At 37.8% G+C, this 22280-nt stretch overlaps 1 protein-coding gene across 1 annotated transcript in view; it reads left to right on the forward strand.

The window, feature by feature from the left end:
* Window positions 1–22280, forward strand: part of KDM4C (lysine demethylase 4C) — a 392678-nt gene that overhangs the window by 200112 nt on the left and 170286 nt on the right. The window contains exons 10-12 of the mRNA XM_043486754.1: window positions 2054–2292; window positions 4525–4838; window positions 8069–8177. Of these exons, the coding sequence (XP_043342689.1) occupies window positions 2054–2292; window positions 4525–4838; window positions 8069–8177 (662 nt within the window). The remainder of the gene's footprint in view (window positions 1–2053; window positions 2293–4524; window positions 4839–8068; window positions 8178–22280) is intronic.

Consider the following 22280-nt stretch of genomic DNA (forward strand, 5'->3'; position numbering starts at 1 on the left):
TTTATCTAATCTCCTATAGTTGGACCTGTAGCTTCTTTCCAGTTTTTAGCTACTAACCAAAAAACACTGTAATTTTAAATCTTTGCCCACACTTCTGATGTTTATTTTCTGACTCTCTCTCTGTCTCTCTCTCTGTTTTATTTTCCCCTGACAATTTATTTTCTGTTATTTTAGAATGCTAGTAAGTGGAGGAACCTTAAGAACATGGAATCAAACCAGCATTTTATGAGATATACTTGCACAGAATTAGTAGCAGAGTTACAACCCAGATGTTCTTATTTCACCCTATAGTCTATATCAGGAATTTTCAAACTGTCACTTTTCAAATCAATTTAATAGGTTAGGAACAGCATTTTAAAATTAGGAAGTTAAAGAGAGTAAACTGTATTGTAGTCCTTCCCATGAGGTGATGGTAAGTATTAATTCATGACATGTGTGAGCATCCATGTATGTGTGTATCGTGTCATCATCTGAAGTGTATAACTCACTGTGGGTTGCACTCCGAAAAGTTTGGGAAACACTGATTTGGAGAATAAAGGTGCTAATCCACATTGCCAAAAAATATTCGCTGCAGGAGACAGTAGTCAATCTTGGGTTCAGTGGCCAATAGAATGTCTTGAGAATTATTATTTAATGGACAGAAAACACAACACTCTAATTTAGGTGTATAATCTGGTCTCTTAGTTACTAATCACAATGGTCCTTGTTGGTTGACATTGCACACAGATACGACATTGAACAGTGAAGTGTCTTTCAGTAGGTTAAAATAATCAGTGGTCTTTACTTACCCAGTTAGAAAGCCTAATGTTGAGGGGCTTATTATGCTCACCTTTGTGGCTTGATCATTGAGTTTGCTGATCTCTCTTAAGTAATATACGGTATCTGAGGAAGTCTAATTAAGGGAATGTTTCACTGAAGTCTCAAAGAGATGTCAACCTTTTAATTTTATGTGTGCTGTGCTATTCATAATGTAATATTCCACATAGACCACTGCATGGGTTTCAGTAAAAGTGATGATGATACCAGTACTGTTACTTTTAGCAAATTTACCAAAGCCAGGTTATCCCTGGCTACTCCCTTTATCTTATGGGGACTTCCTATAGGATAACACTAATGTCCTGTGTGTGTGTGTGTGTGTGTGTGTGTGTGTACATATTCTGAAATACATGTTGATTTAGTTTGACTTATAGCTGTTCTCAAATGAAAGCGTTAGAAATGTTGTGTCATTTACAGAAGGCATCTACAATAAAGCTATGAAGTGACTTGCTGAAAAATACTAGAAGTGGAATAATATAAAAATGGTGTCCACTCTGAAAATAAATAGTACATTGATATAAGATGTTAAACACATGTGGTTAGCCTTCTTCCTCTTGTAATTTCTTTAGCTAATGATAATTTGACATGTAATCTTAATGATTTTCATGCATATTTCAGAATTATATGAAACTCAGGGAAATATAGTCACCAGGTCACCTTGGAATGTAAATAATCTACTAAAATTTTAACAACAGCTTTATGGAATCACTTTGTTTCCTTTTTCTTTCTTCATTATCTAAATAATGTTTGATTTTATCCCTGTGTCATGATTTTTCACTTTATTTCTTATGTTAAGCTTTCTTTTAATATTATTATAAAGTTTTGTTGTTGTTGTTGTTTAGTCGCTCAGTCTTGTCCGACTCTTTGAGACCCCATGGACTGTAGCCCACCAGGCTCTCTGCCCATGGAATTCTCCAGGCAAGAATACTGGAGTGGGTTGCCATTTCCTTCTCCATATAAAGTTTTAACAGTGTTAAAACTTTTTCCCAATAATGTTTTAATAATCAATTATTTAGAGTTGTTTTAATTTTAATTTTTAGTAAATTGTTATTAAAACTGTTGTTAACATTTCAATTTCAAATTTGATCTATTAATCATGAAGATTATCTTTGTATATTGCGATTAAAAACCAGTTTTTTATTCTGTTTTTTCAATAAGTGAAAATAATGCTTATGTATGTATTTTTTTCTGTCCTTTGCCCACATTGTGTTCTGACTACAGCTTTTCTTGTTAATAGCTTCCAGTGTACTAGTTCTCACGCTAAGAGGCCTAAGAATGAGGAGGATGAGAAACTGTCAGCTACAGTTGGTGGGACAGAGGGACCCACTCCTGACCCGGATCCATATGATCTCAAGGATGATGGAAAGCCAGGAGAAGCAGTGAAACTAGCAAACACAGAAGCACCTTCAGAGAAAGAGACCTCTGTTAGCAGGATGCAATTGGATCATAATTTGTCAGATAATATCAGATTCTCGGGTGAGAAACTAGCTGATAATGTTTCACGTGTTAGTAGTAGGTAGTTGCTGATCTTCCTTAAGTCTGTGTTTTCTAGGACAGACATCTTACTTTTTCACAGAGCTTAACCAATAAGGTATCTAAAGCTATGAGGTAACTCAACTAGAAGGCCAAGGGAGTGTTATAAAAGCCAGAAGTACCACTGTTCTGGGTAATGAAATTTTAAGACAAATAGCCAGCAGTACCTATTTCACTTAATGAAAAAGTAGATTCTAAGATGGAAAAGAAAAAAATTTTTTTTTGGTGCAACTCAATTTACAATATATAATACATTTTTGGAAATCTTCTCGAATTCACATGGAATAGAGAAAACCAATTATAGATAATTCTTTGCAGATTCTTAGCTTTTGAATTAATTTTAAAAAGAAAATAAAGATTAAGGTTTTACAAAGTAACATCAAAAATCATTCAATCCTGTGACATGGCATATATAGTCCCCTGGCTTTTTCTCTGTGCCAAAGCCATCATCTATAAATCTCAACTCATTTGCTCTTCCCCTTTTTTGTAGCACATTTCTTTGAAACTGTTTTTATGCTTTACCTCTTTAATACTTGTGGGAGATTTTGCCCTTTTTCTAATAGAGCTTATTGGTAATTCCTGTCTCACTCTCATTCCCCTCATCTATTCTGTCTTTCTGTTGTGGGGCTTTCCCAAATCCAGACATCCCCCTGCTTTCTCTTCACTCAAGATGTGTTATCTTTGTCTGGACTGTTGTAGAAGGTGCCTCCTTCCTGTTTTTCCAGTGTCCACTCTAGTCAGTTCTCCATTTGGCAATTGTAGTGATCCTTTTAAAAGACTCAGCTTAGGTCTTGGCCCTACCATTTTCTTGTTCTTATTCCACTTACAGTAAAAGAAAAGTCCTGATCATTGTTCTAATTAATCAGTCCTTGGCTTCTTTTCCATTCTTATTTCCTTTTGCACTTGAAATGTCTGTGTTAATAGAGTTTAAATCATAGACATTTTCCCAGTGAGTTTGTATTTAATTGGATATCTAGACAAATAAATATGTAATTCCTATCTAGTGTGCCAAGTACCACTGTAGAGATGGCATACCAAGGAAAGACCCAAAATAGACAGGAGGCTGAACTGGCAAGGTTTCTGGGAGTGGGTGATATCTGAACTGATTTGTGATGAACGCATGGAAGATAGAAAGTGAAGAAAGTAGGGAAGTGCAGAGACCAGTTATGCGCTATACACATGTTGCTAAGTTGTATCTGACTCTTTTGCAATCCTGTAAACTGTAGCCCACCAGGCTCCTCTGTGCTGGGATTTCTCAGGCAAGTATACTGGAGTAGGTTGCCATTTCCTTCTCTAGAGAATTTTTCCAGCCCAGTGGTTGAACCTTCATCTTCTGCATTGGCAGGCAGATTCTTTACCTCTAAGCCACCAAGGAATCCCTAGTTATGTAATGTGTACAGGTATTTCTTTGTTGTCCCTCACCATAGTTTTTTTTTTTTAAGTACACTGGATTAAATTAATTACTTTACGAACTACTGAGTGGTTTAAGCCAAGGATACGCAGCTTTATTTGTTCTGTTGCTACCTGGTTTCTTGGATTTTGACTTCTGGGTTTTAAAACCCAAGAGTATTTAATAGATTTGGAAAAAAAAAGATTTGGCATGGTGCAGTGTTTGAGCGATAGGTGAATAAAATGATGCACACTTGTGTATGCATAAGAGAAGATGGTAGGGCCAAGACTTTCACTTCATGTAGAAGTGAAGTATTTGTGATATTCCTTTCCGTTTTGTGCTGTCCTTGTACTGTGCAGGATTAGTTTAAGAAACCATTTTTATTGGACCTGCACAGTTTTACATGTGTTTTACATGGACTTGTACAGTTTCACATCCTCTGAGTTGGAATGTTTCATCAGTAGCATATATTGGAATTAAATTCTTATTTTTTTGAAAGATCTCAGATTGCTATTCCTTAGGTAATTATTGTTATTGCCAAGGCTTTGGACACTGGTTTACAGTGGAACCTCTTTTTGATTCCTTATTTTGTCAGTAAATATATTATTTTGCTGCCTTAGCAACTACAAAGGCTGCATAGTACTTTGGTGACCTTTCCCACTGGGGTCTTCAGTGGAAATTTAGAGGGGATGTTTGATGATAGACATTTAGTTGAGAGCAGTTTAACAATTCTTAGCAATAATACATTGTAACATTTATTAACGTGCTCTTGTTTTACTCCTTAGGAAACGTCTGCCTAAACACATCTGTAGCAGAGAAAATCAAAGCTGAGGATGACCAAACTTGTGCGGCAATTCCACCTTCAAATCCCAGTGAGGCTGACGAGTCCATATCTAGTGGCCAAGTTACATCCGAGGAATCAGAGCCACGCAAGCTTCCATGGCCAAAGTCACCTGAGTCATACTCCTCTGTGGCAGAGAGTAGCAGTGCTTTGACTGAGGGAGAAGAGAGTGATGTGGAAAGCCGTGGGAGTGGCCTTGAACCTGGGGAAGTCCCAGCGGTCTCCAGTGGCAAGAGAAATGGCTTCAAAGTCCCCAGTGTATGTGACAGTGTCAATTTTTACCATATTTATTGTGTTGTCAAGGCTCTTTTTGGAAACAGCATGCTATGCATTGGAAATCTTGCTGTAGGGTGGAAATAGCATCTCACATTTATAGGTCTTAATCTTTTTCCTTCAATGACTGGGAGGTAAACTTTCTGTGAGCTCTGGCTAACCTGGTGATAATTCAGAGAACATGGAACTGTTGGCCACGTGTTGGGGTTTGATTTTCTTTCTTAGTTTTTCTAACATTAAACTCTTTGTTTTGAGATCTTTGTAGATTTATATGCAGTGGTAAGAAGTAATGTAGCAAGATCTTATACACCCAGTTTCCCCCAATAGAACCTCCTTGGAAAACTAGGATAGGATAGCACAGTGATACTGACATTGATATAGTCAAGACATAGAATGGTTCTGTCACCTGCAATATTAGCCAGACTGGAAATAATTCACCTGCAAGACTCTCATCTCTTTCTGCCAGTGCTTAATACCTCTGGGTCCTAGGCTTCTCTCAACCTCTATTTTAACATTAGGGCTCTTCTCGTTATGTTTTTCCCTGACTCTTGCCTCATGGACTCTGAATCTAGGACCAGGCTGAACCTTCTGTCTCTGCCCATGCTGGAACCAGGCTTTCTGCCACTTGGAAAGCTCAAGATCTCTCTTGATTTCCAACTTCTTCTTTCTAACCCTTTACAGAAGGCCTCCCTGTTTGTCCTGTGTCCTTGTGTGATGTTAGTATCACATGCTTTCAGCATGAACTGATTGTATCAGCCACGCTACAGTTGTGTGCTGTGATTGTCGTAATTTGGTGACCTCTTTTGACCCGAACAACTTTGTAAAGGAGTTCAGGTGGATGAATAAGGCAAGCCTCAAATGTTTGAGCTGATAAATTGTGCTGGCTGCTGAACAGACCCAGTTCTGGATTGCTCTTGTTCATTTTAGCTCAGAAGAAGCCTTTTGTATCTTTGAGTAGCAAGAGAGAGTAAATAAAGACATCAGTTTGGAATGCCCTATTATAAGTAGTTTTAAAATGTCCAATACAATATAGATAATCTCCTAATTTCCCCCAATAACTTTTTATCATTTTTTATGCATGATTGTCCTACTGAACTATAAAATATTTCTCTGAAACACCTGAGAAACAGAAAGTTATAATCTAATTTATTTGAAAAGGTGGCTGAGAAATTTGAACATAGTATTCACATACCAGTAAACAAAATTTACAACTTAGTTTCATGTAGGGATTATTTGTAGCTGGACAGATGCTGGGATTCTAGACTGGTGAATAAGTCAAATGCCTGTTTATATTTGGTCTAATTCTTTAAACTAGAATGGAACTGAAAATAACTTTTCTGTTCCCTTACTGTTAACCTTCATCTTTATCATTTCACTGAACAAAGCCTGACTGCCCAGGAAGGCAAGTGTTGTTGTTGAGGAATAAGGACTTGGTTTGCACTTGTCAGAAATAGCTGTGTGGTGGTCTTTTCTCATCCCATTTTGTCAGACTTCTGAGTCCTTCTAAGTCATACAGACCTGGTTCATTTTTGTGTAGTGTGACCAGTGTTTCTTAGTGTTGAGTGTAATACTGTGTGTTGGCTGATAGCAGTCAGCTTTAGTCATCCTCAGGAAACATTAAGTGAACCAAACATGTTCACACATGACCTGCTATTCCTGCTGTCCAAAGTGCCCTTCTCTCAGAGAGCTAAATGTGCTGCTTCCTCATTGCTCTCAAGACTCCACTCAAGATGTCTTCACATCAAAAAGGCCTTCTCTGATGATCCCACATAAAATGACTTCCTCTCCATCTCCTTCTATTCTTTGTCATGCTTTTTTTCCCCATTATTACTGCATATTTACTTAATAGTACCTGATATTTATGGGCTTCCACAGTGTCTCAGTGATAAAAGAATCCGTCTGCCAAGCAGGAGGTGCTGGTTTGATCCCTGGGTCGGGATGATCCCCTGGAAAAGGAAATGGCAACCCACTCCAGTATCCTTGCCTGGGAAATCCCATGGAAAGAGGAACCTGGCTGGGCTACAGTCCATGGGGTCGGAAAGAGTCAGACACAACTTAGCAACTGAAACAAGAGCAACAACCCAATATTTACTTTTTACTTGTGTATTGCCCCTGGCCCACCCCATCTATATGGCACTCCTTGGAAGCATGGACCTACTAGAATTTTTTCCTGCTCTAGCTACTCTTAGAGCAGTGTAGCACATAGTAAGGGCTTAATAAATATTTCTTATTTTTGACTAAATTATAATTTCTCACGTTCATTTTTAGGTATTATATACCAGAGGCAAATCTCATCCTCTATCATTACTTTGTGAATCTTGCTTTGATTAGAATGTTGTCACACATTTTCTCATAAGCCTGTTTATGTGTCAGATGTCAGCATAGTTTCTTTCCTTCCGGGCGCTGCTGCTTCAGCTTTTAGGGAAATTTATGAGACTCCTTTCTTTTGCATCAACCACTGATGCAGACCCACTGGATTTGAACTCTTTCTCTAACTAGCAACTCTGCCACTTTTTTTTTTTTTTTTTGATTGTATGGATGAGAAAGCTTGTAAATAGGGTCTCTGAAAGATGTCAGGATGCAAATGACTTTTTCCTCTACCTTTGAAAGAAAAATATAGTCCAGGCAGCTCATAACAAAAGATTTTACATAGAATTTTAGTGGTTTCAGGATGACAGTTATGTGCCATATTAAACAACAACAACTTTTGATTTCCTATTTGGTCCTCAGAGAAGTGAGGATTCATTTTCCAGTGGAAGGAAGAGTACAGATTCACTTTGGCTGTATTGCCTTCTGAAGACAGAAAGCAAAATAACCTGCTGCACAGTCACATGTGACCAAATGCCATGGTCCTGGATTGTTACGAATATATAATCCTAAATTTAAATTATCTTTAAAGGACTTTTGAAAACTCTCTAACATCCGAGTTTATTATAGGTTTGCAAAGCGTACCCTGCACTACAGATAGTGCTTTAATATGAAATGGAAGGATCGTTCAGTGATTCCTCTGTCAGTAAAATTACTAACAGAATGGCTTCTATTTCTTTTGACTTTGCCATTTAAATTTCTTTAATAAACTTAATTTCTCAGGTGGTAAAACAAGTACAAGAGTTCTTTATAATTTTTTTGTGGTAAGTCATTGTGATGATAGTTTTTTGTTTTAAAACAAGTCTTTAATGGTGAGTATTTCTCCCCTGTTCATGTTCTGTAACCAGAGAACAGAAGGTGAAACCAAAACTGCTAAAAGTTGGCGCCACCCACTTAGTAAGCCTCCAGCAAGATCCCCAATGACCCTGGTGAAGCAACAGGCAACAAGTGATGAAGGTGAGCTTGGGTTTTTTTTTCAGTGTTTATTCCATATAAACTGTATAATATTCAGAATTTATTCTGTCAGTTTGTTGTAACAAACTTTTCTAAAAAAACTGCCTGGGAGAGAAGAAATCTGCCTAAGTGGCAAATATATACCTTAAGGAGATCCTGGGTAACACACAGTTTATTTAGAACTTAGATTTTAGGGATACATACTTGCTTCACATAATCAAGCAGTGTTAAAGTCTTCCTTTTTTATTTGATGGGTAAATTGGTTGTTTCTGACATTTGCCTTAAGACCCTCCAGAAGAAGCTGATGTCCTTTCTCTCAGAGTATCAAATCATGGAATTAACATTCTTTGTATTTCTTTGCATTGCCTCTGATTTTAACTTGACTCCTTTAAATTTATCAGTACCATCTGAGTCAGAAACTACATGCAGTACTTCTATATCCTGTTAGACCCGGTGTGTCATGGAACATCCTTCCTCATTGACTATATTAATGAGGCTTGGCATGAAGTCATTTTATTTACAACCAGCTTCTATTCTTAGATGTAACATATGTCTGTGTGGTTTACCTAGTTGCCCCCTTTACCTCTCTTTCTCTCTTTTTCCAAAAACGTTTTTTTTCTTTTTCTTCAGTCAGACCACTGACCAACTGTTTATTCCTTCCAAGTGTCTCATAGCTTCATAAGGTCTATTTTTTTTTTTTTTTTAATCTCTAAAAGGATCAGTTGAAGCAGGTGTTCTGTAAAAAGCCCTTCTTTGAGATGTTATCCTTTACTGGTAGAAACTGTTAAGGTCCTTGTCTGTGGGGGTGCTGTCAAGGGAATAAGATAAATCTTGGGTTCAGACTTCCATCTAGTTTAAATCCAATTTATCAGAGTACATATCCTTAGCAGATTTTTTTCCCTTTTATTCACTGTCTTCTTTTATGCCTTATGTTTAGTCAGGAAAAAAAAGTTAATCAGTGTAGGGATCAGATAATGATGGTAGCAGTGTCTATAACACCAGCTCAGGATGGAATTCTGCCTTGAATAATAAAAGTAATTAAATACATTTGCCTTTATTTCCATATGTCATCATGTTCAGTTTTTCTTTCTCCAACTTTATTGTATCCAACCCAAACCATTTTCTCCTTATTGTCAAAATAAAGAATTGTTCTGTATAAAGTAATTAATATTCACTGTACCTTACTCATGAATTTTCATGACCCTTCCCCATTATAGCCTATAGCAATAGCACAGCTTCTTGGAAGGGAATGTGCTGTCCTGATACATAAGGAAAACTGCCTTCTCCTATTTCTTTATCATCCTGGGAAGTTTATTTCCATGTGAATCATCATAAATTGGTCCAGAGTTTCTCCGTGGAAAACAGTTCTGATTTTGATCATTATAGCTTGCAAAATTTCTAACTGGATTGGTTTAACAGGGAGATCTCAAAGGACTGAGGTTAAATATCTTGCTGATACACTGGTGATTGCAGCTTTTGCAGCAGTTTCACCCTCTATTTTTATATGTTGAGAACTGCTGGGGTCCTCTGGGGATTTCTGAGAATTGAAAGGAAAAATCAGAAAATTATAGTGATGACTAAAGATTTTTTACAAGCTTCTAAGTTGAGAAGGGAGAGTATTCTGTGTCCTGGGGCAAAGTGTTTTTTGGGCACTTGAATGTTTTCCCTTAGCCGTCTCCCTTTGTGTCTTGTACAACTGGGAGTGTCATTATTAGAAAGTGATGAAGAGTGGGATGAGTGCTCATTGGGAGCACACAACTATAAATCTGGCTTCTTTTGGAAATTTCCTACCCTAACTACTGGACTCTTTCTACACTCCTCTTAAGACATAGGTATGTATGCCAGGCAGGAGCATGAGCAGATCTAGATTGGAGCATCTGAGAAATTGCATCTCCAAAGAGCAGTGTTCCTTGCCGGTGAATGAACCTTTCTGTGATGAGGCTGGCATTTGACTGCAGAAAAGCAGCAGAGGGGAAGGATACTGACCCAGCACCTCTGGGAGCTTGTGGGCAGCTGAGAGATAAGAGTCCCCTTTCAGCGGTGCCTTCCAAAAGGCAGTGCCGTGGTTCTTTAATACTCAAATGGCCTGAAACTGAGGAAACCATCCTAATTGGTGGTATGTCCAATAATTACAGGATCAGCAAGGATTTCCCAACTCTCATCCTCTTCTTTCCTAGAAGAAGCTTTTCCATACTTAGCAGAAAAACATGAGGGCCTGAACAGAGGGGGATACCTAAGAAAGGAATGAAATTTTAGAATGTAAAATTTTTACATAAACTAGTATTTAATTTTGTTCTTTTTGAGGGGAGTGGTGAAAAATTATCTTAACTGTATACCACGTATGTATTATTTATAGTTTAAAAGCAGTTACTAATCTGTCTCTAGTTTTCTTTTAACTGAGGTGTTTTTCTCTTACCTTTTTCCTTAAGTCAGGCAGCTGCACATGGTGATCCTGAAACATGGATTGATAGTCTCTGTGTTTTCCTGCTTTTTAAACTAATTGTACAATGTTGACTTGAAACAGCCTTGAAAGAGAAGTGCTTGACTGGGTGGTTCTAGTTTTGAAACATTCTGGATGTGTACCCATTCTCCCCTTGTGATATAAGAGTACTGATAATGGTATATTCCTGTAGTCTGATCTCAGAGCTTTGTGGTTGAATGTCTGTAGGAAGAGGGGTGTGTGTCTGCAGCATGGGTGAGTCAGGCAGCTCTGAGGACAGTGCTCTAGCCTGGCCTCAGCAGACGGAGAGTGAGGATAGACCCTGGGGGTGGGGCTGGGAGGGCAGCTCAGAAATCTGCCACAGTGATGTTTTTCTTGAGTTGCTAAAGACGCCAGCTCAAATCTCACAGATTCCCCTTAATGTTACAGCTTCGATACAGGATAAATGACTTGAAGACTGCTCATAATCCACTACCGACTTCTTATTGCCTTCATTTCCCTCAACTAGTCAATGTGGAACCTCTTTTCCATCCATTCACATAACTTTTTGTTTTCCGTTCTGAGTATCTTGTGTTGCTTTATGCTTCCATGCACTTCCTTGAACTGTTGCTTTACCTGTGATGCCCTTTTCCATCTTGGCACCATTCTCATGTGTTTCTTAGCACTTTTCCCTCATTTCTCTTCTCTTCTACTGTCCTACTCCATCTATGCTTAGTTAGCTCGAGCATGTGGCTTGTCACCTTACATTGTGTTTCATTATTTGTCTGTGTGTCTGTCTCCTCACTCTCACTCCTTTCCTCTTGTCTCTGTACTCTGGGTCCAAGGTGAGTATGTGGCTTAACAAAAGCAGAAAGTCCCAGGTGATTAGTAACCTTGAAATCAACCATTATAAAAGATTGAGAAATACCATGATGTAGTATATGCTGTCATGTTAAAAGTAAAACTGAAATTCTTGTCTCGGAAATATTCTCTATATAAGTAGATAGTTAAACATACTGTTTTAATTAGCTGGGGATGTCACCTGACTCAGTCAGGTCCTCAAAGTTAATATGAAGCTGACCTGGCATATAGGTGTGGTCAGTGCTTTGGGGACCTGAGGGCCCCCAGAGGAATGATACCCCATTGGGACAGTTGCTTAGCTAGGATCTCAGTGTATATGTAGATGTGCATGTGTGTGCATGTGCGTGCACTTATGTGTATTTCCTTCCCAGTGTAAAGGCATTTTTATTCAATTCCTTTTCACTCATGCATGCTTTTTCTGACTAGAGTTTTCATCAGCAACCCTTTGTGCTGAAACGTACTCAGGGCTTTTCCTAAACTGATGTTAGGCTAATAAACATTATACATTGACGTCCATATTTCTGACCATGCATTTTATTAATATCCATCCCCCTGCCTTGCCCTTCATGGTTCCTTGTTTGGTCTTTGAAGTTCCCTTCCTGCACACACATATGCATTTAAAAAAAAACTGAAGTATAGTTGATTTACAGTTTTCAGGTATCTTGTATGTGTTTATTTTTCACTTAAATTTTTTTTTTTACTACTTTGTTTGCAACATAAAATTTCCAACTTTCCCTACTTTTGACTTACAGTATATTCACTGCTTTTGTACTTACTGTGCACATAATCCCCTTGGTGAAGTGATAAGGCTAATGTTGTTTCTGAAGCAACTGTAAAGGACAAAGCTCACAAATACCAGGAGAGCTTATGAATGTGGCCGTGGCAGATGCAGTAATCTCCACGTCTGTTGGTGGTGATTTGAGTTGACATACTCATGCTGTCTATGGAGATTCTGCTGAAGATTTAGAAAGTTAAGTTGAAAGTTTAAAAGAAAATATACAAGATTGTTATTAGTGATTCTAGTTCTCTTTTGTATGCTGATACCTTTTCAAACTTTTATGATAAACACATTTATATTTGGGCAAAAATATATTTTAAAGAGATAGAATATGAACATGATGAACTGGATTACCAGATAATTCACCAGTTATATAACACTCAGAAATAATTGATAAATTAGGCTGTCTACCTCTTTACTTGCACAGAGAGGCAAAATCACATGAAGGGTTGTATTTCTCCATGTCTGTGATCATAGTCAATCGACTCTAGTGTTGGGTTAGCTGTGTGACCCTCCATGCTTTGGGACCTGTGCTTACAAGTAGGGATTACAGCTGCAACTCCCACATGGAGCTCTTGGGAGGGTTAAAAGAACATGGGTAAGGCGCTCATGTGTTTGGCACATGATATGATGTTTGTTATCCTCATTGTAATATGATTAGGAAGCGAAGGAGGAGGGTGATATCTGAGCTTTCAAGAAATGAGGGAAATCCGGAGGGGATTCAGGGTGAAGGGACATTCTGGTGGGTAGGAGAGAGTGAATGTTGCACTGTTTGGGGGCAGTATGCCAGGACTAGAGTGGAGGCTGGGAAGTCAGAGCTAAGGCCTCATAGGCTCCCCTAGACACATAAAACTGGACTCTTAAAAGCCTAAGCCCTTAGTGAAGGGTGTACTAGGGAAAAACTAAAAACCAAAACTCACCATGGCCCCAGGCAGAGGATAAGAGATCCTGCTACCTGGTTCTTGGTTTGAGTGGGGAAAGAGGATAGGATAAGAGAAAGGTACCCTAACACTTCTTAACGTAGGACTACTGTCATATTTATGCCTCTTATTCCAATCAGAAATTTAAAGTAAATATGCCTCTAGAGCATCAAAAGCAGAAACAATTACAAAATCTTTTGAACCCACTCTGAGAAGGAGTTTAGCTGACTAAAGGACAGTAGATGCTGACTGGAGCCCTGGCTTTGTCCCTTAGAAGTTTTTTAACTTCTGTTAAGTCTTCTCTCTGGCCTCAATTTCCTTTTGTGTAAAATATGAGCCTTCGCTTTAAGTAATTAGGGCTTTTAACCTACAGGTACATGAATGGATTTTTGACATTTCAAATATCCTGAAGTAACATGGTGATATGTTGAGCTCATCACCCTTGGACAAATTTTTATTTGTAACTCTTCAACTGTAATTTTATACAGAAAGATTGAAAGATGCAGATACCCATCTATACTGTGTTTACCGAGTGTAGAGGTGACCCCACCTACACATTTGAATACTGACAAGATTCAGATTAAAACCCTGGTTGTGGCTCTGAATTTCTCTAATTTGAACTGTCTGGATGACTCTTCCTAAATCATCAGTTCAGCACGTGCAGTACTGTAATGAGCCGTTAAGGATCTCTTTGAAATTAAAGACAGCTTAGACCCTGATCCCTATCTCTGTATTGTCTGCATGTCTTGAGGGTTAGATTAAAAGTGTATTTCAGGTATTGTTATAGCAATTAATTTTTTGGACAGCCTATGTTAATATTATAATTCATTTAGTAATGGATTAAACATTTAAATATAGAGTTGGAAGAGGTGGAAACTGCTGCATTAATTAGAGATTATTCTTGATGTTTGACCATAATGTAACACATTTAAGCTAGATTTTCAGTTATTGTGAAGAATAAAATGTGTACATTTAAGTAAGGAAAATCTCAGGAACTCACATCTGACAAAATCTGATTACTTCCTCAAATGTTGTTTGGTTTCACACTCATTTTGTGAAAACACTTGTGTTTATAATGCAATTGAATGATAAATTGGTCCTCAACATGTTTTCCCAAGAATATGTTTTCACTTTATTAGAGATTTTTATCTTTTTCTGAGGTATCCCAGTATTTCCTGGATATTTTATGAACTTCGCACTGTGTCATATGGTAACTATTAGTACTGTTGGTGCGAAAGCTAGCTTTTGGGCGCTTTGCAATTGTCTGTCAAATAAGGAACATTATTTAGAATTGGCTGTCATGCTTTATCTCTGGCAGACAGATATTTTGGAAGAAGATTATGCCCTTCTGCCCCTGGCATGCTGTAACTCCCTGCTTTCTAAGAACGTTAGTATAGGTTTGGTGGTGGTTTAGTCACTAAGTCGTGTCTGACTCTTGGGACCCCATGGACTGTAGCCCACCAGGCTCCTTTGTTCGTGGGATTTCCTAGGCAAGAATACTGGTGTGAAAGTGAAAGTCGCTCAGTCATGTCCGACTCTTTGCAATGCCATGGACTATACAGTCCATGGAGTTCTCCAGGCCAGAATACTGGAGTGGGTAGCCTTTCCCTTCTCCAGGGGATCTTCCTAACCCAGAGATCAAACCCAGGTCGCCCACCTTGCAGGTGGATTCTTTACCAGCTGAGCTACAAGCAAAGCCCTGTGGGTTGCCATTTCCTCCTCCAGAGAATCTTGCTGACCCAGGGATCGAACCTGCACCTCTTGCATTGCAGGCAGTATCCTGCATTGCAGGCAGATTCTTTACTCACTGTGCCACAGGGAAACCCCAGGTAAACCCCCAGTATAAGCTTGCCAATCTTCATTTTGTTAAAGAAAAATTATTTCAAAGATTTAAGTGGATATATTGACCAAAATAATGATGTCTTTTATTGATTCACATTTTTAAAATGTTAAGTATCAGATTAAATTAAAATTAGTTTTAAAAATACCAGAAATGTTAATTTGTTTGCTTTGCCAGATAATACCTGACTTTGTTTATGGTTAGCAATCTGAGATCTGCTTTCTAGTCTTTCTGGCTGTTAATGGGTGTATGACCATGGAGAACTAAGTCATGTAACCTAAGGCTCATCATATGTTTACCCATATATATATGATGAGATCGTTGGATTAGTGATCCCAGAGTTTCATTCAAACTCTAAAGTTCTTTAATTCTATCAAAATATAATAGGAAGAAACCAACATAATGTTTTAAGTCAACTATAAGGTCCAGCATTCTAATATATATACTATAATATATAAAATATGGGGAGGATACTGTGTAGTCCCCCTTGTTTCATGCTGTGCTTTCATGGAAAAGCAAATAGTGCAGTGTTAAGAGTATTCCTTACCAACAGTGTTTCCGCTCTCTAAAAAGAAATCTTTTTCTCTGCCAGTTTTGAAAAACAAATGCTGCTTTATGATTGTTGCATGTCATGCTCCAAATGTTATTAATTTATACATAACGATCTCTTCTTTGTTCCATCAGTTCTTATTAGCTTGAGGTAATGCTATACTTTCATAATAAGCATAGTTATATTTCTGTCTGTTTAAGCAATAAAACAGCAGCTTCAGCAGATTTTTAAGCAGGTTGTCTTGGGATGTTTGTTGCTAGGTCACAGCCAGTGTTTTCTGCATTATGTGGACATAAAACAGTAGATCTTGTTGGCACTCAGATTTAATGGATATTTTATCTAGCACTCAGCTGTGTAATATATGGGCGTCCTCTGTGTTACTTGATTTCTCTGTTAGTGAATTCCATTGGAGTCCCAAGGGCCCTGACTTTTTCTGCAATATAGGGAATAAAAGTAAAAAACACCTTGCCCTTATTATGCTAGTGGCTTGGTAAGGGTTTGATTGAATTAGACAAAACCATGCTGGCTTTTTAACTTATGTTACATGGTTGTTTTCTGTACTTCTCAGAGTGAGTCTTGAAACTGTTTGTTATTGAAGTCTAATGATATGTCTGTAAGTGCTGAGAGCATTAGTATTGTAAAATGATAGTCAAGGCTAATTTATTTGAATTCATGTGTGCCTTGTTACTCTTTTTTTTGTTTGTTTCCTTTTTTTTTTTTATTATTATTATTATTTTTTTCCCAGTGGGTTTGTCATACATTGATATGAATCAGCCATGGATTTACATGTATTCCCAATCCCGATCCCCCCTCCCACCTCACTCTCCACCCGATTCCTCTGGGTCTTCCCATGCCTTGTTACTCTTAAAGTCTTGTAGAAAATATCTGAGGAACAGCCTTTGATAGTATAATTGTGTGGTTCATTCCCTTCTTTAGAAAAATGAGTTATTGTATTAGGTTGAAATGTATGAAATTGCTGATATTTGATTTTCATGTATCTTCATATATAACTTTTTGTTTCCTTAAACTTGTACACAACCCCCTTTCCTTGGAGACAATGATGTCTTAATGATACAGGCCATTGAATTACCCTGTATTTTGTTCTACATTTTCTGCATTTTTAGTTTCATCTTTTTTTTGGTTATGAAACTATGAATATTGAGAATAAGCATGATGTTTATAAAATTAATGTAGCTTTAAAATTTTAATTTTGTAATTACTTATGATTTTCATTTGCTTTGTTTTGTCTCTGACTATTTTGGGCTGTCAGTTCTGCAGGCTGACATTTGGGGACCATTGTCATGGATTTTAGAAAAAAGAGTTTTCACTGCTGAGAGGGTTGTTAAGTAATATGTGTAAGGCTCCCAGTGAGTTGTTAGAAAGTGGCTCACTTTATCATCATTTAAATTCTGTATGGCATTGTTCTATTCATTTTCTTTTTTTCTGGTTCTATGTTTCCAGCTTTAGGGAAATGATGAGGTGGCTTTTTTCTAAGCACATATCATATGGGCCTCTTAACTCTACACTGATGTTCCATTGTTTTACTGTTGATGTTTGGTTTGGTTTTGTTATGGGTAAACATTCTCAAGATTGAAAAGTGTAGGGTTTTTTGTTTTGCTGATAGAAAAGTAGAAATCAAAGGCAAAAAGGTTTGTGATGCTATATGAACATTTTGAGTGTTATTCAACTGTTTTTATAGTTCTTAAGGTCTTTCCTTGAGGAAACATACTTTATAATACCTTTAAGTGAGTTAACCAAGGATCTGGACTAAGAATCTTCTTGGGAGAGAACAGTGAGTACAAAGGCCCCAAGGAAGGCAGTTAGTGTGGCATATTTGAGGAACAGCAAGAAGAGCCAAAAGCTGATGGCTTTGGACATTGAACTACAGAGTGAATGTTTGCTACCTTGTCTTCTTCTTGTTTCCAAACGTCCTCTTGGGTAGCCCATGCCCTGTTTTTCTAGTTTCTGGCTTTGTGGCTGCTCTGCACAAAGTTCTTTGTCTCCTTAGCAACTGTTTTGTGTGATCTGCCAGGTGATACCCCATTAGTTCTTGGGTTAAAATGTCCAAGGATTCTGCTGTGCTTAATATAGATGACCGATGTTGGCTTTTAGCTAAGAGAAACTTTTTAATTTCTAAATTTTCTTTATGTATTGGCAGGTAAATGGCAACATATGCTAGTTGTTCTTTGCTTAGTGATTTTGTTTTGACCATTTTTAAAGTTTCTAATACAGGTGTTGTTAATGAAATAGCTTAAGAAACCGGAGCTTTCACCCATGGGAAGTTTTGAACTCCTTGAAGGCAAGGGACTGTTTATTTTTGTTTCTTATCTCTAGCATCTGTCCTATTGCCCAGTATACAGTGAGTTTCACATGCTCTCCTTCACCTATCTTTTATTTGATGCTTGGAATAAATTCCTTTTGGTGCCATGTTGGCTGCTAGTTTTACAAAGATATGTGAGCTTTCTTAAAAGGAGTTTTCAAAATATCAATAACCTCAGATATGCAGATGACACCACCCTTATGGCAGAAAGCAAAGAGGAACTAAAGAGCCTCTTGATGAAAGTGAAAGAGGAGAGTGGAAAAGCTGGCTTAAAACTCAACATTCAAAAAACTAAGATCATGGCATCCAGTCCCATTACTTCATGGCAAACAGATGAGGGAACAGGAAACAGTGAGAGACTTTATTTTCTTGGGCTCCAAAATCACTGCAGATGGTGACTAAAGCCATGAAAGCCAAGATGGTGATGCTTGCTCCTTGGAAGAAAAGCTATGACACACCTAGACAGCATATTAAAAAGCAGAGACATTACTTTGTCAACAAAGGTCCATATAGTCAAAGCTATGGTTTTTCTAGTAGTCATGTATGGATGTGAGAGTTGGGCCATAAAGAAGGCTGAGTGCCGAAGAACTGATGCTTTTGAACTATGGTGTTGGAGAAAACTCTTGAGAGTCCCTTGGACTGCAAGGAGATCAAACCAGTGAATCCTAAAGGAAATCAGTGCTGAATATTCATTGGAAGAACTCAAGCTGAAGCTGAAACTCTAATACTTTGGTCAGCTGATGTGAAGAGCCAACTCATTAGAAAAGACCCTGATGTTGGGAAAGATTGAAGGCAGGAGGAAAAGGGGATGACAGAGGACAAGATGGTGGGATGGTATCACTGACTCAGTGGACATGAGCAGGCTTCGGGAGATGGTGAAGGACAGGGAAACCTGGCATGCTGCAGTCCATGGAGTTGCAAAGAATTGGACATGACTGAGCAACTGAACAACAACATTCTCACCATGATATTGACAATTGAGTATGCTAATTTCTATTATGTACATTATTAGCAATTATTATTTATAATTCTTTAAGATAGGTAGTGTTACCATTTTTTCTGATGAGGAAACTGAAGCTCAGAGACACTAATTCACTTCCTAAGGTCACAAGGCTGGCAACTGGTAGAAAACAGGCTTTAAATTCTGTTTGATTTCCAGATTTGCACTCTTTCTACATTATCACACTAGCAACCCTCCAATAATAGCCCCAGTACTGATAAAAGAAGTTGACATGAACACATATAAATTTTTCTGATAAGAACCAACCTTCTTTATTGGTGGATTAGATCATTCACAGTGCTCCTTGTTATCCATCTGTGTTGTGAGAATATATGCATATATGAAATATGAGCTAGTGTTCTTTCAGAAATTTAAGTAATGGTGGTAATGCCAAAGTTCTCCTTGAAACCTACCTCCCCAGAGGTACAGTAAGTATCATTGACAAATATTTTCAAGATTGGAAAGTGTGCTGTAAGTATCAGAGTACTTTCATGTATTAGGAGTTTTGAAGGAGTGTGCTTTGGAATATTATGGCTGTTTAAAGTAGTGTATTGAATGGGTTGGGATGTATCCTTTTGAAATGATTTTGACATCTTAGTTATTGTAAGGGTATGCACAAAGAGTAAAACTATGTTTCCTCATTTAAGTGCTTTAGGCCTTAAACAGTGGAATTCTGTGTTATATAGTGTTACATTAGCATTTTTCGGGTACTGTAATACAGAATTAAATTTCCCATAATGTCATCTCTTCCCAGTAAAATTAGACCTAAAAGGCTTGTAATTTTTTTTCTATTTTGTACTTTTGAACACAACTTCAGAAACCTTTGAAGTTTAGCAATTCATAAAATCATCGAATATGGTTTGCACTTAAATTTTACAATAGTTTGTATGGGAGCAATAGTTTCCAACTTTGAATTTCTTGGCTCATTCATGCTTGGTTCCTCTCCTTTCACCCTTTTCTTCCTCAATTTCCTCCAGGACATCTGAAACCATATATAATGCCTCCCAGGACTGAGATTTTGCTCAAGTACCTGAAAGATAACAGATGCTGTCGTGCTCTTCATAGCAGAGAATAGTGCTGTATGAGCCAAAACACATCACTGGAGCAAAACCCCAGCAGCAGAATCATTGTGGGGACTCACAGAGGGAAATTGTGCTGGAGCCGTGTCAATGGCTTTTCCCATCTGCTGGGTCCCGTCAGCAAGTCCTGGCCTTTCCACAGTGGCCCAAATGTTTTTCTGCTGAGAACTCCAGTTGCACTTACTAAGCAAAAGTTGTTCAGAAAGACTGTACTGTGGAGAGAGTAACTCCAACATATGTCTGCTTTTAAACTAAGGTTTCCCCCGGTTCATAGGACCTACCTAACATTTCCTGACTGCAGTATTTTTTCATCTTTAAAAACTGCATATTTTTATAACTGTAAAAACTTATCTTCCTTTTCTTTTATTCCAGATTTTTAAACATATTTCTTACAGAACTGACATCATCCCCAATACTCAGTTTTGTGTGCTGAGTTTTCATCTGTTAATATAATGCTTATATCGCTTAATATTATATGTTATAGTGTATATATTCATATTATATCATATCCATTAATATTCTTCAAAAGCACCTTTTCAATGCTGGCATAATATGGTCATGCCATAATTTTATTTACATATTTTTAAATGAACACTTTCTTTTGAATACTTTCGTACAAGACATTAATCTTTTTTATTATCATAAAGATAGTCATGTTTTTGACCGAATGGGAGAATAAAGTCTTTTTTCCTCCTGAAAGGATAAATCTTGAAATGTTTTTATATAAAAGATAACTAGGTGTGTGTATAGATTGGCTGTTTCTGTTCCAACCTGTCTTGTCATGTTAAAAGTTAAGTTTTTAGGCATACATTTTAAAGTAATTTACTGCATGATCTTTGCAGAAATTTTCTGGAGACCTAAAACGAAAGGAACTATAATATATGGAAGGCCTAGGTCTCGCTACTGATGAGCAGCTGCTGTACTGCTGGTTGCTCATATATTGCAGATGAAGAAATTGAGGTTTAGACTTATAACCAAACATTAAGACCACAAAGATTACATGAGTGAAACACTGTGGTAATTTATTTTAATTTTTTGGATCACACAGCTACTCTTATAGCCAAGCTTAACTGAGAATAGTTGAATATCAGCTGTTGTAGGCCACAAAGTCAGAGTCTTGATTACATTTCTTTTCTTATTTATTACTTTGTTTAATTGTACAATATTTGCAATAGATTTAATTTTGTGATCACTTAAACTAATATGTTAAAATACTTTATAGTTTCAATCTTATATAAGCTTTTAAAAAACTCACATATGCTTTTATATGATAAGCAGTGTAAAGTGCTTTATACAGAAAGTAAAAGAAATAAACACTTAATCATTAAATTTTAAAGTGTACATCTATAATAATCCCTGAGGTCACTTCTTAGTCAGGCTCTCACTGCCCTTTGGGCAGTTTTATTAACTGAAGGAGAAAGTTGCTGTCTAAACAGTGGGGTATGCCTTCAGATTAGTATAAGTAGAAATCTTAAGAAGATTCTCTGAACATTTTAAGATCCTAAAGTACATTGCAGCAAGCCTGACTTTCTTTTCAGAAACAGTTTTTTTTTTTTTTTGGCTGCACTGGGGCTTCGTTGTAGTGTGCAGGCTTTCTCTAGTTGGTGAGAACGTGGTGGCTTCTCTTTTTATGGAGCACAGGCTCGAGAGTGTACAGGCTCAGTAGTTGCGAAGCATGGGCTTCCTTGCCTAGCTCCATGTGGGATCTTAGTTCCCCAACCAAAGATCAAACCCATGTCCTCTGCTTTGGAAGGTGGACTTTAAACCACTGGATCACCAGGAAAGTCCCACCAGAAAGTTTTCGGAAATTCCCTGAGCTCCCAACTTTCTGGGAACCTCCTCTTCCTCTTCATATGCTCTGGAGGATTGAATATTTCCCCTGTAGTACCTTTGTTGGGCTTCCCAGGTGGTACTAGTGGTAAAGAACCCACCTGTCAATGCAGGAGATATAAGAGATGTAGGTTCAATCCCTGGGTCGAGAAGATCCCCAGAAGAAGAACATGGCAGCCCACTCTAGTATTCTTGCCTGGAGAATCCCATGCACGGAGGAGCCTGGCAGGCTACAATCCATCAGGTCACACAGAGTCAGACAAGAGTGAAGCAACTTAGCACACATTCACCTTTGTTAGTGCTGTGGAGTCTCTGGGTCAGCTTGGGATGTACTACTGACTTTCAGACTTCATAGTTACATATGGACAAGACACATTTTTAGTTATCCCTTGAGACTGATTGATCTTTAGAAAAGTGGAATTTTCATGGTCTTGAGGAGAGGGTGGATCCTGCAAGTGAATACTTCTGACAGCAAAGATGTGGCTTACTTTTCCCAAACCAGGCAGTTC

This window comes from Cervus canadensis, chromosome 14, assembly GCF_019320065.1.
Source record: "Cervus canadensis isolate Bull #8, Minnesota chromosome 14, ASM1932006v1, whole genome shotgun sequence".
NCBI classification, from domain to species: Eukaryota; Metazoa; Chordata; class Mammalia; order Artiodactyla; family Cervidae; genus Cervus; species Cervus canadensis.